The following is a 17,178-nucleotide window of genomic DNA, read 5'->3' on the forward strand; positions in this document are numbered from 1 at the left end:
GGAGCATGACAGTCGAGAAGGTATTTACGAACATTTAAAAATTCAGAATTTTCGAAAAAGTATCAGGGGAGCATGACAATTGAGGAGGAATTCACGGAAATGGAAAAATTCAAAATTTTCAAAAAAGTATCAGGGAAGCATGAAAATCGAGGAGGTATTCACTGAAATTGAAAAATTCAAAATTTTCAAAAAAGTATCAGGTGAGCATGAAAATCGAGGAGGTATTCACTGAAATAGGAAAATTCGAAATTTTCAAAAAGGTATCAGGGGAGCATGAAAATGGAGGAGGTATTTACTGAAATGTGGAAATTCGAAATTTTATAATAAAAAACAAAATTCAATTTGGTAACGCAGAAAACTACATTCACCAAATGGACTGATCCCTCCAACAACAGGACTGCTATACTGAATATTACCAAAGAAGTAACTTCGGTTTTGTTCGGCTCGCCTGGTGGGGAACACGGCCACAAGTGGGGATTTCGGAGAGTGGGGGTTACGGCCGAGGTTACTCCTCTGACAATATTCACTATACTGAGGCAGTTACCGAGTTGTCTGACGGGCAGACCCCCCACCATTATGTGGGGAGCCCCCTCTCTCTCTTGGGGGGGCGTCGCTACAATGCCAATGGGGTCACTCAAACCCCCAGAACTGAGCCTCTACTTTAGTCAATCCTTTTTGACTGTACGTTCGCATGATGTTTTAAATCAGTTTTTATTCGATATCTCTCAAGTGATGGAAGACATCGAAATTTTCATACATCCTTTTTTTCTAAGTCTCATTTTGCTCTACAACAGATGTTCTTATAAGAATTGTCCGATGTCTCCTAGCTCCGGAGATATTTGTGAAAAGCCTCTCAATCGTCGTAATGTCCAGTTTGCCCCGGATGTCCATTCTGCCCCTAGGTATATGGCATTTTAACAGGCGGATAAGGATGGCAATATCAGCAAGTTCTAACGATGCTTTCGTTTGTTCCTACGACGTTCTTCTTCCCTCTTCAAAATTCTCCTTTCCCTCCAGATATTTTCTAAATATTCCATTGAAGGGGTCAGCATTCCAAACAATGCAGCTGAATAATTCCCTACACCCGGGTTGATAAATACCGCCTTGTCGTTGAGGATCCACCGGCTGTACTGAATTTCATTCAATACTTTGAAGCCCAATCTCATGGCTAATTCCTGAGTAACACCAGAAGTGAGTAGAGCCACGATGGCAGGCATTTGTAAAGCAATTGCCATCAAAATGAAAGCCTCAAGGAGAGCTGTCCCTAAACCCTTTGACCGATAACTCGGATGAACGCAGAGAATGTAAAGACGGAATATCTCACGACAGTTGAAGTAATTATGAACATCTGCTTGTTTAACCAATGTATTCTTGAAATCCATTATTTTCTCCAGTACTTCACCTTCATGAATCTACGAATTAACGAAACAAAATGTAAACAGAACAAACGAATCAAAGTGTACAATTAGTAGATACAAAACAATTGCAAAATCTTATGAAACTTTCAATTATAATAAATTCTTTAAACATTTAACTTTAAAGTAGTTAATGGCAAATCTTGCAAATCCTCACGAACTACAATTTTCGTTTCACGAAATTCTGCAAAGCCAATTAATTTTAAGTGCGCTCCAATTATGTTATAAAATTCATGGGGCTAATTAACCTGCATTCTTGAATAAGTTATGCTCCGATCTACTTCAATATTGGGTCTAGCAACTACAACACCCACGACTCGTTCAGATTTGGAGCTTAAAGCAACGAGACTTGTCGTATCCTTCATCCACACGCGAATGTAATCCAAGTAACATTCCACAGACAGCGGATCTTTTACAAGTCCTGCCGACGCACACATAGGATCGTCCTTGAAATAGTGTCGCTGCAATTGAATAAGGAAATTCATACATATGTACGATACTGTACAGCATGTAATGGGGCGACTTTCTAAATCACATTGTAAATGTTCATTCTTCCCGTGCACATTTCTTATTGTTTTTTCATTCACCTTTATCAGACGCAATACTTCGTCGAAGTGTTGGGGTTGCACGTCCAGGATCTTACAGGAGTCTATCGAAGGCCATTCCAGGGGTGCTTTCAGTCTTTCCTGCATTTTTAAAAGCATTTCGTCTTTCTGGACGTCTGAAGCTGTTCTTCCTCCGTCCTCCATCTTTACTCTTTTGAATTAATTCGATTTTTTCAATCTGAGCGAATAATCTAGCATAATATATTTTCTGACGAACAATCAAATTAATTTCATTGGACTACCGATTCACTAAAGATTTGAAAATGAAGTAATCACTCATGAGTCGTTTCATGCATTCATAACCTCGTGAAGTTAATTCAATATTCCAATGACACATTCGCTGCTAAAAAAAATATAACTACCTATTTCTTGTCACGTTAATAAATCTTGTACGAAAGTTGATTCAACAACCGCAAAAAATTGCAAACAAATTTCTTAATCAACTACAGGCTTCGCAATTATTTTACTCATTTCATCAGCCCAGTGAAGTTGAAATTAGCCGCTTGACTAATAATATAATAATCTAATCCAATCGTTACACTTGATAGATTCAACCTCAACTCTTCATCCATCGTTAATCCAAATCTGAACATTCCAGCTGCTGAGCAAATTAATCACTCTATTAAATCACCTACCTAAATCGAAGCCAGCAATAATCGAAATTGTCTTTTAACCACAGGAATGTTATGGGGCAACTTTTTCCGATGAGAATATGCGTTACTATCTGCTTCATCGGTCTGTGTAACCTTCTTATGTCTCTTCGAATAGTTCATGTTCACTGCAAGGTCGAGTCTAACTCGAGTGAAAGTCAATAAATTTATGAATGAAAAACCTGATTTGCGGTTTGTAATTAAGAAATCCACGCGGAAATTCCTGATATCTAATTGAATGAGTTGACAACGCACTGAATGAGTTTTGTTTATGTATTCCAAAGGAACAAATAATCTGGGGAAACCCGAGAAAATACATTCTATCCACGACTGGAGTCATTGATTTATTCGTAACTAGGTAGTTTTCCTTGACAAACTATACATCTTGAATTTGAATGGCAAGACAAACGCGAAGTGTTGAATTTCCACAGCACACTGACGTCTAGCTCCAATTCTTGCAACTTGTGATGATTAGTTCCCCTTATTCATCGGTTTTTCCGTTCTTACGGAATATATTTTAATCAATTATGAATTTTTATTACGCGAAATTGTACTAAATAAATTTACCCTGATGAGAAGTGCATTTAAGACTCGAACCGTTAGTAGATGGTTTAAAACGAAATTATTATCAACTGTGACCGCCAATTAATTGTCAATGGAAGTAATTCCAGGAAGTAATTTTTTTGTAAAATAAAGCTCTAAAGCTCGTCCCGCTGGAAAGATGGCTTATTGGATGTGTTCACACTCTCCCGGTGCGGCAATGATGCCCAGAACTCCATTCTGTCTTTGAGAAGATGTTTAGACATCTTGAAATTCATTGAATTGTCGATTAATAAATATTCGAGAGCATCAGTCTTCACTGGCTTCCATGTCATAGGAAATTCTGATGTCACCCGAGGTGTAGGATTTCTGGAATGATTAAAAAATTGAATTAAACTTCCATACAAGATATTGCTTAATTCGCCTAACTGCCTGAATGAGTTAGAGAAAAAAAAATTTCCTGAACATTAAGTTGATGATTTTTAACGGCTCATTTGTCATGATTTTAAACTCACCCAGTTTTCGCAAAATTCGTCCACAATTTTGTCATAACGTCGGCTATTCTGTGATCCTCTTTGGTGAACGGAGTGTCTTTAAACAATTGTTCACCGACGGGGAAGAGGTATTGCAGCTCGTCAGCATGAGAAACTCCATAATCTTTCGTTTCATCGCCGAATATTTTAGAGAATGATGCACTACCTCTGTATGCAAAGTAGTAATAATAAATTGGACTCGATAGGACCTCCAGGTGATCCCTGACTGCCATGTCAGCGCCGACATTGAACCAAGCATCAGAATACATCTATACAAATACAAATATATATTACAAATATATATTCTATATAGAATATATAGAATACACAACTCGGGATTAGTTACAATTTATTCTATCTTCAACTATTATTTTTTTATTAAATGAAATTTGTCCAGTGAGTCAGAAAATTGTCGGATAAATGAATAATAATCATCATTACATCAATGACATTGAATCTCGTTGACTCATCGGCAGGTTTGTCTCCCAGATAGAATTTTCGAATTTTCCTAGACACATCGTCATGCTGATCTTTGGGGCAAGTGTGTTCGTACATCAGTGACAGAGGCGCCAACTCCATGAATTTCTCATTAAACATCCTGAGATATTTTTTATCTTCTATCCCGTAGAGACCTGATGGTGACAGAAGATGCAATGAAATTATCCTCCGCAGAGAGTGATTTTCTCGTGCTTACCAGCCACTTTGATGGCGCCTTCCTGGGAATTGAATCCCGTCATCCAAGGGATATCTAACATGTGGCCATTTTTGAGAGTTTGAGCAGGTTCTTCCTTCAAAAATGCACCGGGATGGTCGGGTTCTATAACAGGTTTGAAGGGAATCATGGGATCGTAGTCGAAGATCTAAAAAAAATATTGACGATCATTAATGAATCGGACAGCAAATATCCTAGTTCATAGATCTAATATGAAAATCCTAGTGCAACCACTTGCACGGCTGTCTGGGATAAATTCATGATCACTGAACTGCAATCTGTTGACAAGTGAAGTTTTACTAGTACTGTAATTGACACAGTGACGAAATGCATTTTTCTGTTGGCGTGCAGTGATTACATCAATGCGCGAATATCCCGGTTAATTATGCAAATTTAAGTACAAAAAACCGGTTTTTCGCACGTCAAATTTCGAGATAATTTCAATATTGTTTATGACTCTGGTGCAATCTTTCCGTTTATCCATACGCGAATGATTTTCGCAGTTCCTACTTAGAGGAGAATTTAGTATGAGTTGTGATTTTAGATAATGAGATCATTGCATCACCGCGATTTATTCGAAATGACTAATACCGATTTAATTTTCCTGCAGTATAGCACTCTAGCTGGTAAAACTCATTTCTCATTTCTTCAACTTCACACATCCGTTAGTATTTTTCAGATGTAAAATTATACCACAATTATCATTATGTTTCCAATGTCTGTAATCGGAATTGCAAAATAACAACATGAATGACGTTAATCTCACTTGCATGCGAGACCGGCATAGATGATTTCGTGCAGCCGTTAATATAATGTCAGTGGAACGTGGAAGGGATTGACTAATTTGAAATAACTTCATACAAATATTTATGCCTTTCCAATGAGTCTGAAGTGTTCGACTCGTTAATCCCTAGAAAGTCGTCAGAGCGATTTGAGAATTTGTTCACTATATTCTAATATTTGCTGTTACTTGTAATTACTCATTGTCCATATAATCAATCATTCTATTTTCAATTTTCTAAGAGCTGTGGTATTCACCTGGAATTCACGATCGGTGGCAATTATTTCCACATGATCTTTCTTCTTCAAACATTGCAAAAGTGAAGTTGAACTCTCTGTTGGACAATTGAGGATTTCTCCGAGACGTATGGCTTGTTGTTTAGCAACTCCTGGTCTCGTCAGCACCCATGGACATAAAGCTGTTCCACTGTGAGAGATTCCCCGATGGAAATAATCTTTTAAATAAATAATGCCGGTTAATCGGATGTGATTTCAAAATCAAGGGCAATGTCGGTACAAAACTTATTGCATGCATTACTAATTAGAGTGTTTGCCACGCGAAGTGAAGACTCATTAAATATCTTTTGGTATACTGGAAACTAGTTTAACGAGTTTTCTGTCAGTTTCCTGAAAAGCGATGCACAAATTCCTATTCAAAGTAATCTGTATTCAAATAGTGCATTAATTCGGACTAGAATCTCAATGGCATTGGATATCTGAAGTAAATTATGTTTAATTAAGTTCATGTCTCGTATCGAGATCGAAATCATTTGACATGACACATTGACATGATTTTCATATTTTATATATTAAAAGAGTGATTTTTTTCAACACACGCTGTTAATGAAATCAGTAACTAAAATGAATGAATGAATCAATCAATTAATTAATGAATTAATGGATGAATCAATTAATTAATTCTTATTTATGGCAATGTGAAAGTACCTTGAGAGAGAGGACTCATCATATGGTAATGAGTACTTGCTCCGCCCGCACTTTCGCCGAATACCGTCACTCGATTTCGATCACCACCAAACGCTGCAATATTGTCATGGACCCATCGAATTGCTTGTGACTGGTCCTTCATTCCCTGATTTCCAGGTGAAACCAAGTCTTCAGTGCTCAGAAAACCTAATGGTCCCAATCTAAGTAGAAGTTAAATAAAAACAAAAAAGCAGAATGAAGTAATTTTTCACTTTAGATTGAAGCAGTGGCTTGAGACATTTCACTCAAATCGGTAAACCGTTAATTAACAATTAACTCCGAATGATGGAATTAATTATTTTCCTTGGGCGGCTTAGGAGATCGTCGAGAGCCAAATAATTGTACCGATGAGAAGGGAAAAACAATAACTGTTGTAATTGGGTATAATATAATTATAATTCGGTATTCAGATACCTGAAGTTCACAGTTACCAGGATGACATCGTGATCGAGCAGAAACTTGGGTCCATAGAATTCCGAATGTCCAGCTCCAGTTACCCATCCACCCCCATGAAACCATATCATAACGGGATAGTGAGAAAATTCTCTGTCAGTAGAACTTGGGAGCTTTGGAGTGTAAACATTGAGATATAGACAATCTTCAACTCCAACGACTTCCTTCTGATGAGTATAAATATTTCTCTGCGTGCATATCTCAGCATCTCCCTCAGCAGACCGTACCCCACTCCACGCAGCCGCTGGTTTCGGTGGCTACGAATCATTGCAATTAACAAAATTCAGAAAATTGTACGAAGTCCTTTCTTATAATCTCGAAAATGGACAAACACTTATTAATTCACTGCGCAAAAAAAAGTTGATGATAGTAATCACCCTCAAACGTGCGAGTACTCACACAATTTAAAATTCAACATCAATGAAAGAGAATTAATTACAGGAATTATATTTTTTTTATTAAAATGTTTATAATCAGTTCTTTTTTAGTGGATATTACAGAATATTTTACCTCAAATCTGAGTTCGCCCAAGGGCGGGAGTGCATAGGGGATTCCTCTGAATGCGGGGAATTCCCTTCCATATCTTGTCTTCATGAGAGATCCCTTCAAAGTTCCATTTGTGATCTTGACTATTGGCGATGACCAGACAAAACCACTGCAGAATAATAACACCGCGATAATTGTTAAAGCCCTGTCTATGGCATACATTATTTGCGCGTAATGATTGTAATTCGCGTTGTAGGTAATTAACTCCGATAAGCGAATTGAACTAGTCAAGCAATCGCCGCTCACTCGTTGGAGGTAGAAACTCGACTGCTGAGAGGTGAGAGACTGTTGGATATATCATTAAGTCAGATGATACTGGCTGTTTTATAGATTTCTTTGTGGAAAGAGGAAGGAAGATTACTGAAAGAGATCGGAAATAATTCTCATTGCGGACATAATTATAGATAATTTGCTGCACATGAACGGATTGTTCAAATTCCTGAGGGAAAAAAGTCAATGAGAGAATGATCTACTGTTAATGAATCAATACCGTTGCATTGTTGCATTAATTACCATTAGCATTGTCATAACGATTCAGTTCGATAAATGAATTAATTAGTATCGACGTAATAGACCTGCGGGAATAATTAAACCTGTATTTCTTTTTGCGTTTTGATAAAACTGGATAAAAAGGAGAAAATCAGTCAGGAAAAAATCAGATTCCATGATCAGACAACACTAACCATTCATTATTGTTAATTACTTCATACATTATTCTTGATTCATTCATTTGCAAGTGGATAATCAATACAATACAATATTATTATATTTTTATTTTTACAAGTCTATCTTGCACGCATTTCGTTTTAAAAATTTGGTATTATTAATATTCTGTAATTCCCGATTTTTAAACCTCCCCCCCCCCTTTTTTCGTAACAATCATTTTACTCTCGGGCGTCCATATTAACGGGATCTTCCCCTCGGACAAAAATGTGAGAAAATGAATGTCTGGTGATGATTATAAAGCCCAAACTTTGACATAATCAATTCTCAAATCCCTATCCGTATTTCGCCATGTTGCTGACCAAACTGGAGTGGAATTGTAGTAATCGAATAAAGCCTGTGAATAAAAATGAAAGATTTATGTCGTTGTTCACTAGGTCAGAGAGTCGGTTTATTAAGGGTGCACCTATATGTATGATCAAAATTAATGTTTTATTAATTTTTCTAGCAAACTTACTATGAGATTGACGCAAAAAAATATAGTGAAATTTCAAAGTACTGCGACCATTTTTTTACGTTTCTTTTCGGAACTTAAAGAGAACCACAAAACTGCGGAGAAAATGCATGAACATAATCGCACCACCATAAAACTTCGTGAGGGATTGAATAATGACAAAATGCAAGAACAATATATTTTTTCACATCAATTCCATCGATAATTTGCCAAAAAAATAAAAAACCGTGAATTCTGGCTATTTATGGGTGTGGAGTATGGTTAAACTGACCTTAGACGCAACATTTCTCCAAGGTTTCTGATTCAACCCACTGCTGGTCTGATCTGGGAACTCCGTGGAACCACCAGCTCCAACCGCTAGAGTTATGTAAAACTGAAAAATCATAATCTCATGAGGAACTGGTGATTTTTAATTACCAGTTCGATTCTAATATAGTTCATTACCCGTTTAATGAATATGAGATCACGATTACAATCCTACATTTATATAATTACCGGTTTATCAAAATTGGCATCAATCGTAGCACTTCCATATTCCACATCATCAACTTTAACGACAACTCTGTTTTTTCGCCACTCCAGAGTATACGTGTGAAACGAATCGGACCAAGCCTCCGGTGAATATCTCCTCGCACGTTCAGCGGGTCCAGTACTGGCAGCAGTCAAATGTGCGATGGGACCGCCATAAATGACATGACCACTGATATCAGATCCACCAATGACCTGCAGCTGTTCATTACCCGCCGATTCGGCAATTCTCAACTGTTGAATCGTGTCCGGTGCATTTGGGTCGTTATCCAACGGTTCTAAAGTCATAACCGGATATATCCAGTCACCCTTCGGTAATTTTGCACGTACATCAATTTTTCCGTACATGAAGGCAAACGAATTCCTTGTATTCACACAACCAGACGCCACTGGTGGCAATATGTAGCTGCCAAATGCAGTACGAGTGCATTCAGGTGTGTCCACCTTTGCTGTGCATCTAAAACAAATAATTATAATATTGAATATAAAAAAAAAATATTTCTAAAAATCACTGCGTGTGTCAGTCAGATATTCAGAGTTTAATATCTAGAATCATAAATTTAGGATTAATATAGGGCAGGCACGGGTAAAATGGACCCTCTCTTTTTTTATATTTCCCAAGGTTTTTCCTCATTTTTTATGAGGATGGACGGGCGGAGTGATGGATGCCTTGATCCGCGTTTCAAGAAATCGTGAGAGGGAGGAAAGTCCATTTTACCCATCTTCCCCTCGAAATGTTTGTTTTGTCGACGCGTTGCACACATTGGTGGATGCTTTTGAGGGTAAGAACTAATGATTTGAGGAGTAGAAATCGTTGAAGAACGAGTTTCTGTTCTGGGGGTCCATTTTACCCTCCTCACCCCTACAAATTGAAATTTACGTGATTCACACTTTTTTCTTTGATTAAAAATTAAAATGTTCGCAAAAAATCAATTGAAATTAATTATCATTATGATTACTTCGGAAGTGTCAGACTCCCATGTTCAATGAAGTCCTTTCCATATTCCTTTTCCATAAGCGTCGGTGTTAATTGAAGTTCTCCAGCCCCAACTTTCACGTTTCTCATATCATTTCGATAAATGACAAAGGGGTAATCCTATTTAGGACAGAAAATCATGACAGGTATCAACATTTAGACAGTCAACTCCTCGAAATGACAAATAAAGTGGAGAATCTTACAGGAGCACGTGAAAACTGTTCAATTGTCTTCCATATTGTGTCATTGAAGGTGCTGAATTCATCCTCGAATAAAAGTTGTCCAGCACAGACAGCATTTCGCTTGCCCGTAGATATATCTACGACTAAAGTCGGTGAAATCTGACAATTAGGATTATCCGCTCCCGAGGATATCGGATCACCATTAACATTGACTCTATTACCACTGACGTCATAGAAATCTATTTTCAGAAACGAGGAAAATGGCGTGTCAATCAGGTTTACGATTATGCTTAATCAATAATTAATTGACCTTTTGATATGACCGACTGCCTCACCAGTGACCTCGTGCTCTTGGAACAGAAGATTGTAGCCAAGACCTTCGTACACAACGTGCACCCAATAGTAAACTTTATCTCCTAATTTCAATTTTGTTGTTCGATCCTCGTATTTCCAACGGCCATTTCGCACTCTCAATACGTCTACTGCAATAGTACCAGCTTCTAATCCTTCGAATTCTTCATTGATTCGAACGTGGAAGGCAACTAGTGTTATTCCTTGCTCATCTGTATTTCAATAGAGTATGGATTAAATTATGTCATAAGTTAACAATAATTGCTAATCGTCATTTTGCCAATAATTCTCACTCATACATTCATTTAACTTTCATATTATTTCATATTGTTTTTCACATCCAATTCCCTTTGTGTGGAAAATTCGAATTTTTTATTACAGGAAGGTTTCACCTGGAATTGATATCCTTATTCCTTTTGGATAGAGAGGCTCTACTCTAGCTTGAGGTGGAGTGTATGTACCCCCGGATAATCCAAAATTCCATAATAATAACGGAAAAATTAATAGAATCTGGACCATAATTGTTTTTATTTTAGAGAATATGCAAAAGTCTTAGCACTTCGTTGTGACTTCTCGAGACTGCATAACAGCACTGGCGAGAGACCAGGGATTTTACAGAGATAATTAAATGACTCTATGTTATCCTGGTAGTAGGGGATATTCTGATATCATTCTTTTTCCTTGTGAGATGTTACTGAAGGAACTTGTTTTCCTTATTATTGTTTCTTCTATTTTTTATTCGCTCTGTGACTTCAGTGTTGTATAATCGGATCACAGATATAGATTTGAAGCGTGAATAGATTTCGTCGGCCATTTTGGCGGCCGCCAGAGTATATATTGGTGATAATCTTATGCAATTATATTTTCTAATCACCATCTTGCTGTTTATAATTTATAATTACACCCTCAAGTAATATTTATTTAATATTATTATGTATTTTGTCGACTATTTTTCTATTTGCAGATGTAGCTCTTGAAGATATTTTGGATTAAAAAAAATTTATTTTCATATGAAGTGGTTGTACAATATTATTATTTATGCTGTAGAATCCGAAAGCCAGGGAGAAAGTATGCGTGATGGTGAAAGCTGTGAATGTAGAAGCAGACGACTTGCAGACGCAACCGGAAGAACTGGAGGAATAATAGGAAGAACTGGAGGAATAATAGGAAGAATTGGAGGAACGCGAGGTAAAACTGGCGGAACACGAGGTAAAACTGGCGGAACACGAGGTAAAACTGGAGGAACAAGAGGTAAAACTGGCGGAACACGAGGTAAAACTGGCGGAACACGAGGTAAAACTGGAGGAAGACGTGGCGGAAGAAGTCGTGTAATTGCACGTGTACGTAAGGACGAAAGATGACCAATCGGCAAAATAGGTGCGCGTTTAAAACGGATTGACTGCGAGCCATCATGAACCTGGTCAGGAGAAGCTGTTGATCCATTGATTAGGTCGCGATTATCACTATCTTCCTGTAAAACAAAAAATTCAATGTTATGAAATCTTCCAGGGAATTTCAATTGCCATGATTTTTATCCGCTTAAAATCCAGTCAATGACTTTCTCCTCGTAATGAATAATCAACGGTCTATGGAAGTTTAGTATTTTTCAGGTAATTTAATGGGACCTGATCCATTAAATCGATCAGGGAAAAACCTACGAAGTGCGTTACCTTTGGATTTGATAATCGCTGGACAGTTGGCACAGGTTTGGCTCCAGTCAGGGTTCTTGGAAGATGGAATTTAGTGGAAGCGCGACCATTAGAGATAATGTCTTCTTGTGCTAAACCAATAATAAAATTAATTAAATCTCTTTTTTATTTGGGTGCTTAACACTAATAGACAATTATCAAGACTCACTGTTCACACAATAGACACAAACTGCAAAGCAAATTAATCCGGAGCGCAGCATGGCTTACGTTTTCCAAAGCTATAATATTTGCTGTCAGTTATAAATTTAGGTTGGCATCTTTATATGATTTTTACTGGATGATTGCGACGGTAGGACGTGACTTTTCGTGCTCGCATATGCTCAGTTCCAGTTTTATTATGTAAACACCAACATGTGTAAAAAATTATACAAAAGGATATGATTCGGGAAAATTAATATCATTGTTTTCGTTATTACTACCACTCGAAATTCAGAATTCAAAATAAAAAGGCTGTGACCTTCGCTTTTAATAAATATCTCTGAAGAGAGTTAGGAGAATTAAAATGAAAGATCAAGGGATACAAATAAAAAATCATTACTTTGATCAATCAACCTTAATTTTTCGATTTATTGATAAGATGCATTCAAGGATAACAGATACTTCCTTGCTGATTATTCTAAGTAAATACTCATAATGGAATTACTGAATTGTAAATATTACTTTCCAACTCAAAAATGATTTATCCACGACTCATCCACGACTCATCCACGATAGGAGACAGGACGGATACGAGATGGTGACGGATAAAGTCGAGAATTTCCTGGCGGTGGTCCAGGAGATAGAATAGGATAGACTCCTGGTGAAGGACGAAGTCGAGAAGTTACTGGCGGTATTGGCGGAGATAGGATAGGATAGGCTGGTGGTGAAGGACGAAGTCGAGAAGTTATTGGCGGCGTTCGCGGAGGTAGGATAGGATATCCTGGTGGAGGTCGAGGAACAGCAGGTGGAAGGACTGAAGGGACAGGTCGAAGGCCTCGAACTCCTGCTTTTGCAACCCCACAGCAATATCTACGTGATCGATCATTCGATGCTTGATGAAATTGAGCGATCCCCCGTCTGAATCCGAAAATGCTTCTAAGAAAAGGATTTTTTCCTGATCTGATCGTTATGAAATTCGGTTCGGATGAATTCTCCATGGCCTCCTAACATAATAAATCAGCTCATAATTGGAAATAAATAAACAAATAAATCGATTAATTGAAAAATAGTCTAGAGAATTTTTTACCTTTGGATGGTTCAATTGATGATACACACCATTATTTGAGATCACGATATCTCGATTTTGTGCTAAATAAAAAGAAAAAAAATCGAAATCAATCAACATTCACTGTCGTTGTGCAATTTATTATTTTATCATAAAAATTTCAGAACTTACTGTTAACACAACAACAAATCGCGGACAGAATTAAGAAGCACTTCAACATAATTGATTCTTTTTAAGTCTGATAACTAATTTCGGCAATCACCTTTATATACCTACTGCATAGTTGATAGCTCGAGGGTAGAACGTGACGTTTGACGGAAATCGTTAATCAGCGATATGAAATTTGTTTTCTTCCGTGGAAAAGTCAACAGGAAAAATACGAAACAATTAAACAAAAGTCATTGTCTTTATTATCTCCCGAATTTGATTAGATTTATTCATCACTCTCACGATCACACGTCGACAAATAACAATATCTTCAATTTAATTTATACTAAAACCATTGTTGGATAAATGACAGAGTAATTTTTATTTCTGTGTCATTCTGTACCAAATAATTTCATAAATAAAGAGCCCCACCGAGAGTGCTATCCCGATAAGGAACACCTTCAAAGGTCCATCAAAATGAGAGAGATTCAACGGAATCGCCTCATCTCCAAGTACATACTCGATTCCATCGATATCTTCATTTATCCATTTAGCAATGATTCCTGCCTGCATCAATCGTTCGAGGCCCTTATCAAAATTCCACACATATGGGAAGCCCTTCCTCACGAAAATCGTCTGCCAATACTCTCCTACGACGTCATGCATACAATAAATGTATCGGGGATTGTCATCAACCGTTTCAGGAGTACTCGACCGATTATATGGAGATGTTACAGGGAGTAAAGTGTCTATTATACAAGCTAGATCTTCACCCCTGTCTAATCGTCTTCTACAGCTAAGGTAATCCCCTTGAATCAGCGTTCTACTCGCTATCTTCTGTTTCATAGGATCACTGGAAGAGTTCATCACCAAGAACTGATACTCATCAGCCATCACAGGGAGATCACTATTCGCTAGTTCCGCTATTGTCTCCAGCCCCGTGTAGAACACAGGATTCGTTATTTCGTAGTAAAGACGACTCTGCTGAAAACATACCAGCAAAAACGTAAATATAATCCAACTGATGCCATATATTCTATCAGGGACCGTAGAACCTATTCCGTAAAAGTGATGTTGAATTATCAATCTGAAGGTATTCAGAACGGGCGCATCGATACCCTTTGCGTACATGTAGATCGTTGAAATAATTGATAATATCACCAATAATATGTAAATAGTGATATCCAAAGATCTGAAGACTTGGATGATTCCAGGGATTAGTTTTGGCATCGGCAGCATGGCTATGCTAAAATAACGCGCGTATGGTCGGAGATACTCTACAGAATGATCAGCTAATCCCCATGACTGGGTATTACCTAGAATGTCAGAGTAATTCGTGATTAGATCGTAGGAGATTCCGAATGATTTACCACTTGGTGACCCGAGCTTGTAATATTCTGGCAGAGAGATCGCTCTACTCTTGACGTTGATCGAAAAATTCAGCCATGATGACAGGAACATTAAAATCTTGAGGTCGCAGTTGGTTTCCAATTGGGAGATGGTCTCCACGGGTTCTGAGGAGATCGAGTTGTACATGGATATGGTGATGGGATAGCCGTGCATATTTTTAGTAACAGTTGGTTGAAGCATGTCAACCGGTGAAGTGATTTTGACTTCTCCTCGAGTTGACTCGTCGGTCAGGATGAAGGGGTCGTAATTGTGAGCTATTATGTTTTCTGGATCGTTCATTGATAAAATAACAACATTTTGACAATCAAAAGAGCTGAATTTTTGGAAAATTGTCTTTAGGTGGGCTTCATTGGTGAGTTCGGTTACCCAAAGGACTATTCTAGTTCGTGGATTCCACGTGGAATTGTAGAGAGATATCCAATTCAGTAGATTGATGTCATCAAGCGATCTAAAAATTCCGATCAGATTGTGCAGCTTAGGACAGTACTTGGAATCGCTGCATGGTGAGACGAAACCATTCTCCTGGATGAGATATATTGGACGCATCAAAGTGTATTCTGAGATGATTGTGTCTAGGATTTGAGGATCAACCTGTTGATATGGAAGGTGGAAAAAACCCATTATAAAGAGACAAAATCAATGGAAATTATGCTTACTTTAGGATGGATCATGACGCTGATGGGTTGCAACTTCTTCACGTTTTTTAAGTGACACTTGACGAGGTTTTGGAGACCTGAGGGCTTTGTATAGAGAGATTCATGAATTATGTTAGAATAAAGTGGAGACAAAAGAAATAGATTCAGGACAAGACACGAGACTCCAAAAAATCGAGAAATTTCCATTTTTCGTGTTAGTTCTGGTGAGACTAATGTTTCAATCGAACCCAGTGGATTCTAGATTATGATAGATTTGTCAGTGTTCGATCCAAATGATATTCCCTCAAACAATATTCATTCAAAGTGTACTGATCACTTAAGATAACACCATAATTTCATTATACCGAAAATGAGGTCAAACAGTTTTTGTCGAATCATCAATTGCCTTCTCAAATTCATTTCTTCCAAATAGAATTTCCATCAATTACTTACCCCGACTCCTTTTCTTAGTATTTCAAATTAAGGTATGATACTGGGAGGTATTGCCAAGCTTTGATGTCGCCGACACCAAATTTTGGGATTTGAGACTTTGAAGTTTGAAATGGAAGGAATTATTCAGCATAAGATCTTGGAGGTGGCGAAACAGGTGGAGCGTCAATTAGATGGAGAGATTGAAGCTCTGGAGAACCTGGATATTGATGATATTGAAAAGCTGAGGGAGAAGAGGTTACAGGAGATGAAGAAAGTATATCAGCAGAAACAGGCGTGGTTGGCTGCTGTAAGGACCCCATCATAATTTTTTTTCATTGATTTCCATAGATGGTGATATTCGTGGCTCATCAATGAATTGCTTGGTGTTTTTGCAGAGACACGGAGAGTACTCTGAAATTCCTGATGAGAAGGACTTCTTTGATATTTCGAAAAGATCGAAGAATATTGTCTGTTTATTTTACAAGGATGGATCTCCAAGATGTAAAATTGCAGATCATCACCTACAGATTCTTGCTAAAAAACATGCGGAGGCGAGGTTTTGTAAATTGAATGTCGAGAGGTGTCCATTTTTGACAGGTACGGCTCATATTCATATTTAATTGTATTGCATTTCTGTAGCGAAGTCATGAACTTCGACTCAGATACGTGGATTTTTTGAAGCAACTAATTATTTGGTTCCAGGGCGTTTGAGGATCAAAATAATTCCCACGATAGCCCTCATATCAGACAGCAAGACAAAAGACTAGATCGTAGGCTTCACGGATCTCGGAAATTGCGACGATTTTTCCACAGAGATGATGGAGTGGAGAATAGCCCAGTCTGGTGCAATATCATACACTGGTGACATGTTGAATCCACCAGAAAAGGGAAAGAAGCCGTCTAATTTACTCTCTAAACAAGAAATCAAAAACAATTCGAGGCAGAACTCATTCTGACGACAGTGGTTCTGATAACGAATGATTTATTCTCATTCGATCGAATTTTCCTAGTTATTCGCATACCTTTTTGTATTATTATTATTTGTTTACGTCACGCACACTGATAAATAATAAATTACGAATTGAATCAATCTGATCGAACACAATAGACATTTATTTAGTGGTTTATATTGAATTTTTATTTGAGTTATAAATACCTTCAGCCCTCCTCATAAGTAAAAACTGAAATATAAAAATGTTTCATCAGGAA

The 17,178-nt window shown here is 37.6% G+C and overlaps 7 protein-coding genes across 9 annotated transcripts; 2 read left to right on the forward strand and 5 right to left on the reverse strand.

The window, feature by feature from the left end:
• Positions 1-692: 692 nt before the first annotated feature.
• Positions 693-2,829, reverse strand: LOC105268713 (uncharacterized). 3 transcript variants are annotated; one of them, XM_011308499.1, is made up of 4 exons: positions 2,656-2,829; positions 2,003-2,171; positions 1,664-1,876; positions 693-1,412 (listed from the first exon to the last, which is right to left on the reverse strand). In XM_011308499.1, the coding sequence occupies exons 1-4, from the start codon at positions 2,751-2,753 to the stop codon at positions 951-953; spliced, it is 942 nt and encodes a 313-aa protein (XP_011306801.1). In that variant the 5' UTR covers positions 2,754-2,829; the 3' UTR covers positions 693-950. The 3 variants fall into 3 exon arrangements, with proteins under 3 accessions (XP_011306801.1, XP_011306799.1, XP_011306800.1); XM_011308497.1 differs by having other exon boundaries at positions 1,664-2,171; XM_011308498.1 differs by having other exon boundaries at positions 1,664-2,198; positions 2,656-2,729.
• A 155-nt stretch (positions 2,830-2,984) lies between these two features.
• On the reverse strand, positions 2,985-7,496 carry LOC105268712 (venom carboxylesterase-6). The gene is made up of 8 exons (XM_011308495.1): positions 7,183-7,496; positions 6,634-6,929; positions 6,181-6,380; positions 5,494-5,690; positions 4,438-4,603; positions 4,185-4,375; positions 3,726-4,012; positions 2,985-3,579 (listed from the first exon to the last, which is right to left on the reverse strand). Exons 1-8 carry the CDS (start codon positions 7,378-7,380, stop codon positions 3,369-3,371), a joined length of 1,746 nt encoding a protein of 581 aa, XP_011306797.1. The 5' UTR covers positions 7,381-7,496; the 3' UTR covers positions 2,985-3,368.
• A 382-nt stretch (positions 7,497-7,878) lies between these two features.
• Positions 7,879-11,045, reverse strand: LOC105268714 (beta-1,3-glucan-binding protein 1). Its single transcript, XM_011308500.1, has 7 exons — positions 10,825-11,045; positions 10,417-10,644; positions 10,103-10,320; positions 9,883-10,019; positions 8,891-9,380; positions 8,667-8,768; positions 7,879-8,278 (listed from the first exon to the last, which is right to left on the reverse strand). The coding sequence occupies exons 1-7, from the start codon at positions 10,949-10,951 to the stop codon at positions 8,177-8,179; spliced, it is 1,404 nt and encodes a 467-aa protein (XP_011306802.1). The 5' UTR covers positions 10,952-11,045; the 3' UTR covers positions 7,879-8,176.
• A 306-nt stretch (positions 11,046-11,351) lies between these two features.
• On the reverse strand, positions 11,352-12,601 carry LOC105268715 (BUB3-interacting and GLEBS motif-containing protein ZNF207-like). The gene is made up of 3 exons (XM_011308501.1): positions 12,290-12,601; positions 12,103-12,212; positions 11,352-11,903 (listed from the first exon to the last, which is right to left on the reverse strand). The coding sequence occupies exons 1-3, from the start codon at positions 12,339-12,341 to the stop codon at positions 11,469-11,471; spliced, it is 597 nt and encodes a 198-aa protein (XP_011306803.1). The 5' UTR covers positions 12,342-12,601; the 3' UTR covers positions 11,352-11,468.
• A 78-nt stretch (positions 12,602-12,679) lies between these two features.
• LOC105268716 (sulfated surface glycoprotein 185) lies at positions 12,680-13,604 on the reverse strand. The gene is made up of 3 exons (XM_011308502.1): positions 13,517-13,604; positions 13,367-13,428; positions 12,680-13,283 (listed from the first exon to the last, which is right to left on the reverse strand). Exons 1-3 carry the CDS (start codon positions 13,563-13,565, stop codon positions 12,843-12,845), a joined length of 552 nt encoding a protein of 183 aa, XP_011306804.1. The 5' UTR covers positions 13,566-13,604; the 3' UTR covers positions 12,680-12,842.
• Positions 13,605-13,845: 241 nt separating this feature from the next.
• LOC105268717 (uncharacterized) lies at positions 13,846-14,612 on the forward strand. The gene is made up of 2 exons (XM_011308503.1): positions 13,846-14,232; positions 14,341-14,612. The coding sequence occupies exons 1-2, from the start codon at positions 13,970-13,972 to the stop codon at positions 14,408-14,410; spliced, it is 333 nt and encodes a 110-aa protein (XP_011306805.1). The 5' UTR covers positions 13,846-13,969; the 3' UTR covers positions 14,411-14,612.
• Positions 14,613-15,561: 949 nt separating this feature from the next.
• LOC105268718 (thioredoxin domain-containing protein 9-like) lies at positions 15,562-17,065 on the forward strand. The gene is given in 4 exon segments (XM_011308505.1): positions 15,562-16,276; positions 16,365-16,566; positions 16,672-16,871; positions 16,873-17,065. Coding segments are annotated over 4 exon segments (657 nt in total). The 5' UTR covers positions 15,562-16,099; the 3' UTR covers positions 16,951-17,065.
• Positions 17,066-17,178: the final 113 nt, after the last annotated feature.

Source organism: Fopius arisanus, unplaced genomic scaffold (assembly GCF_000806365.1).
Source record: "Fopius arisanus strain USDA-PBARC FA_bdor unplaced genomic scaffold, ASM80636v1 scaffold00060, whole genome shotgun sequence".
NCBI lineage: Eukaryota > Metazoa > Arthropoda > Insecta > Hymenoptera > Braconidae > Fopius > Fopius arisanus.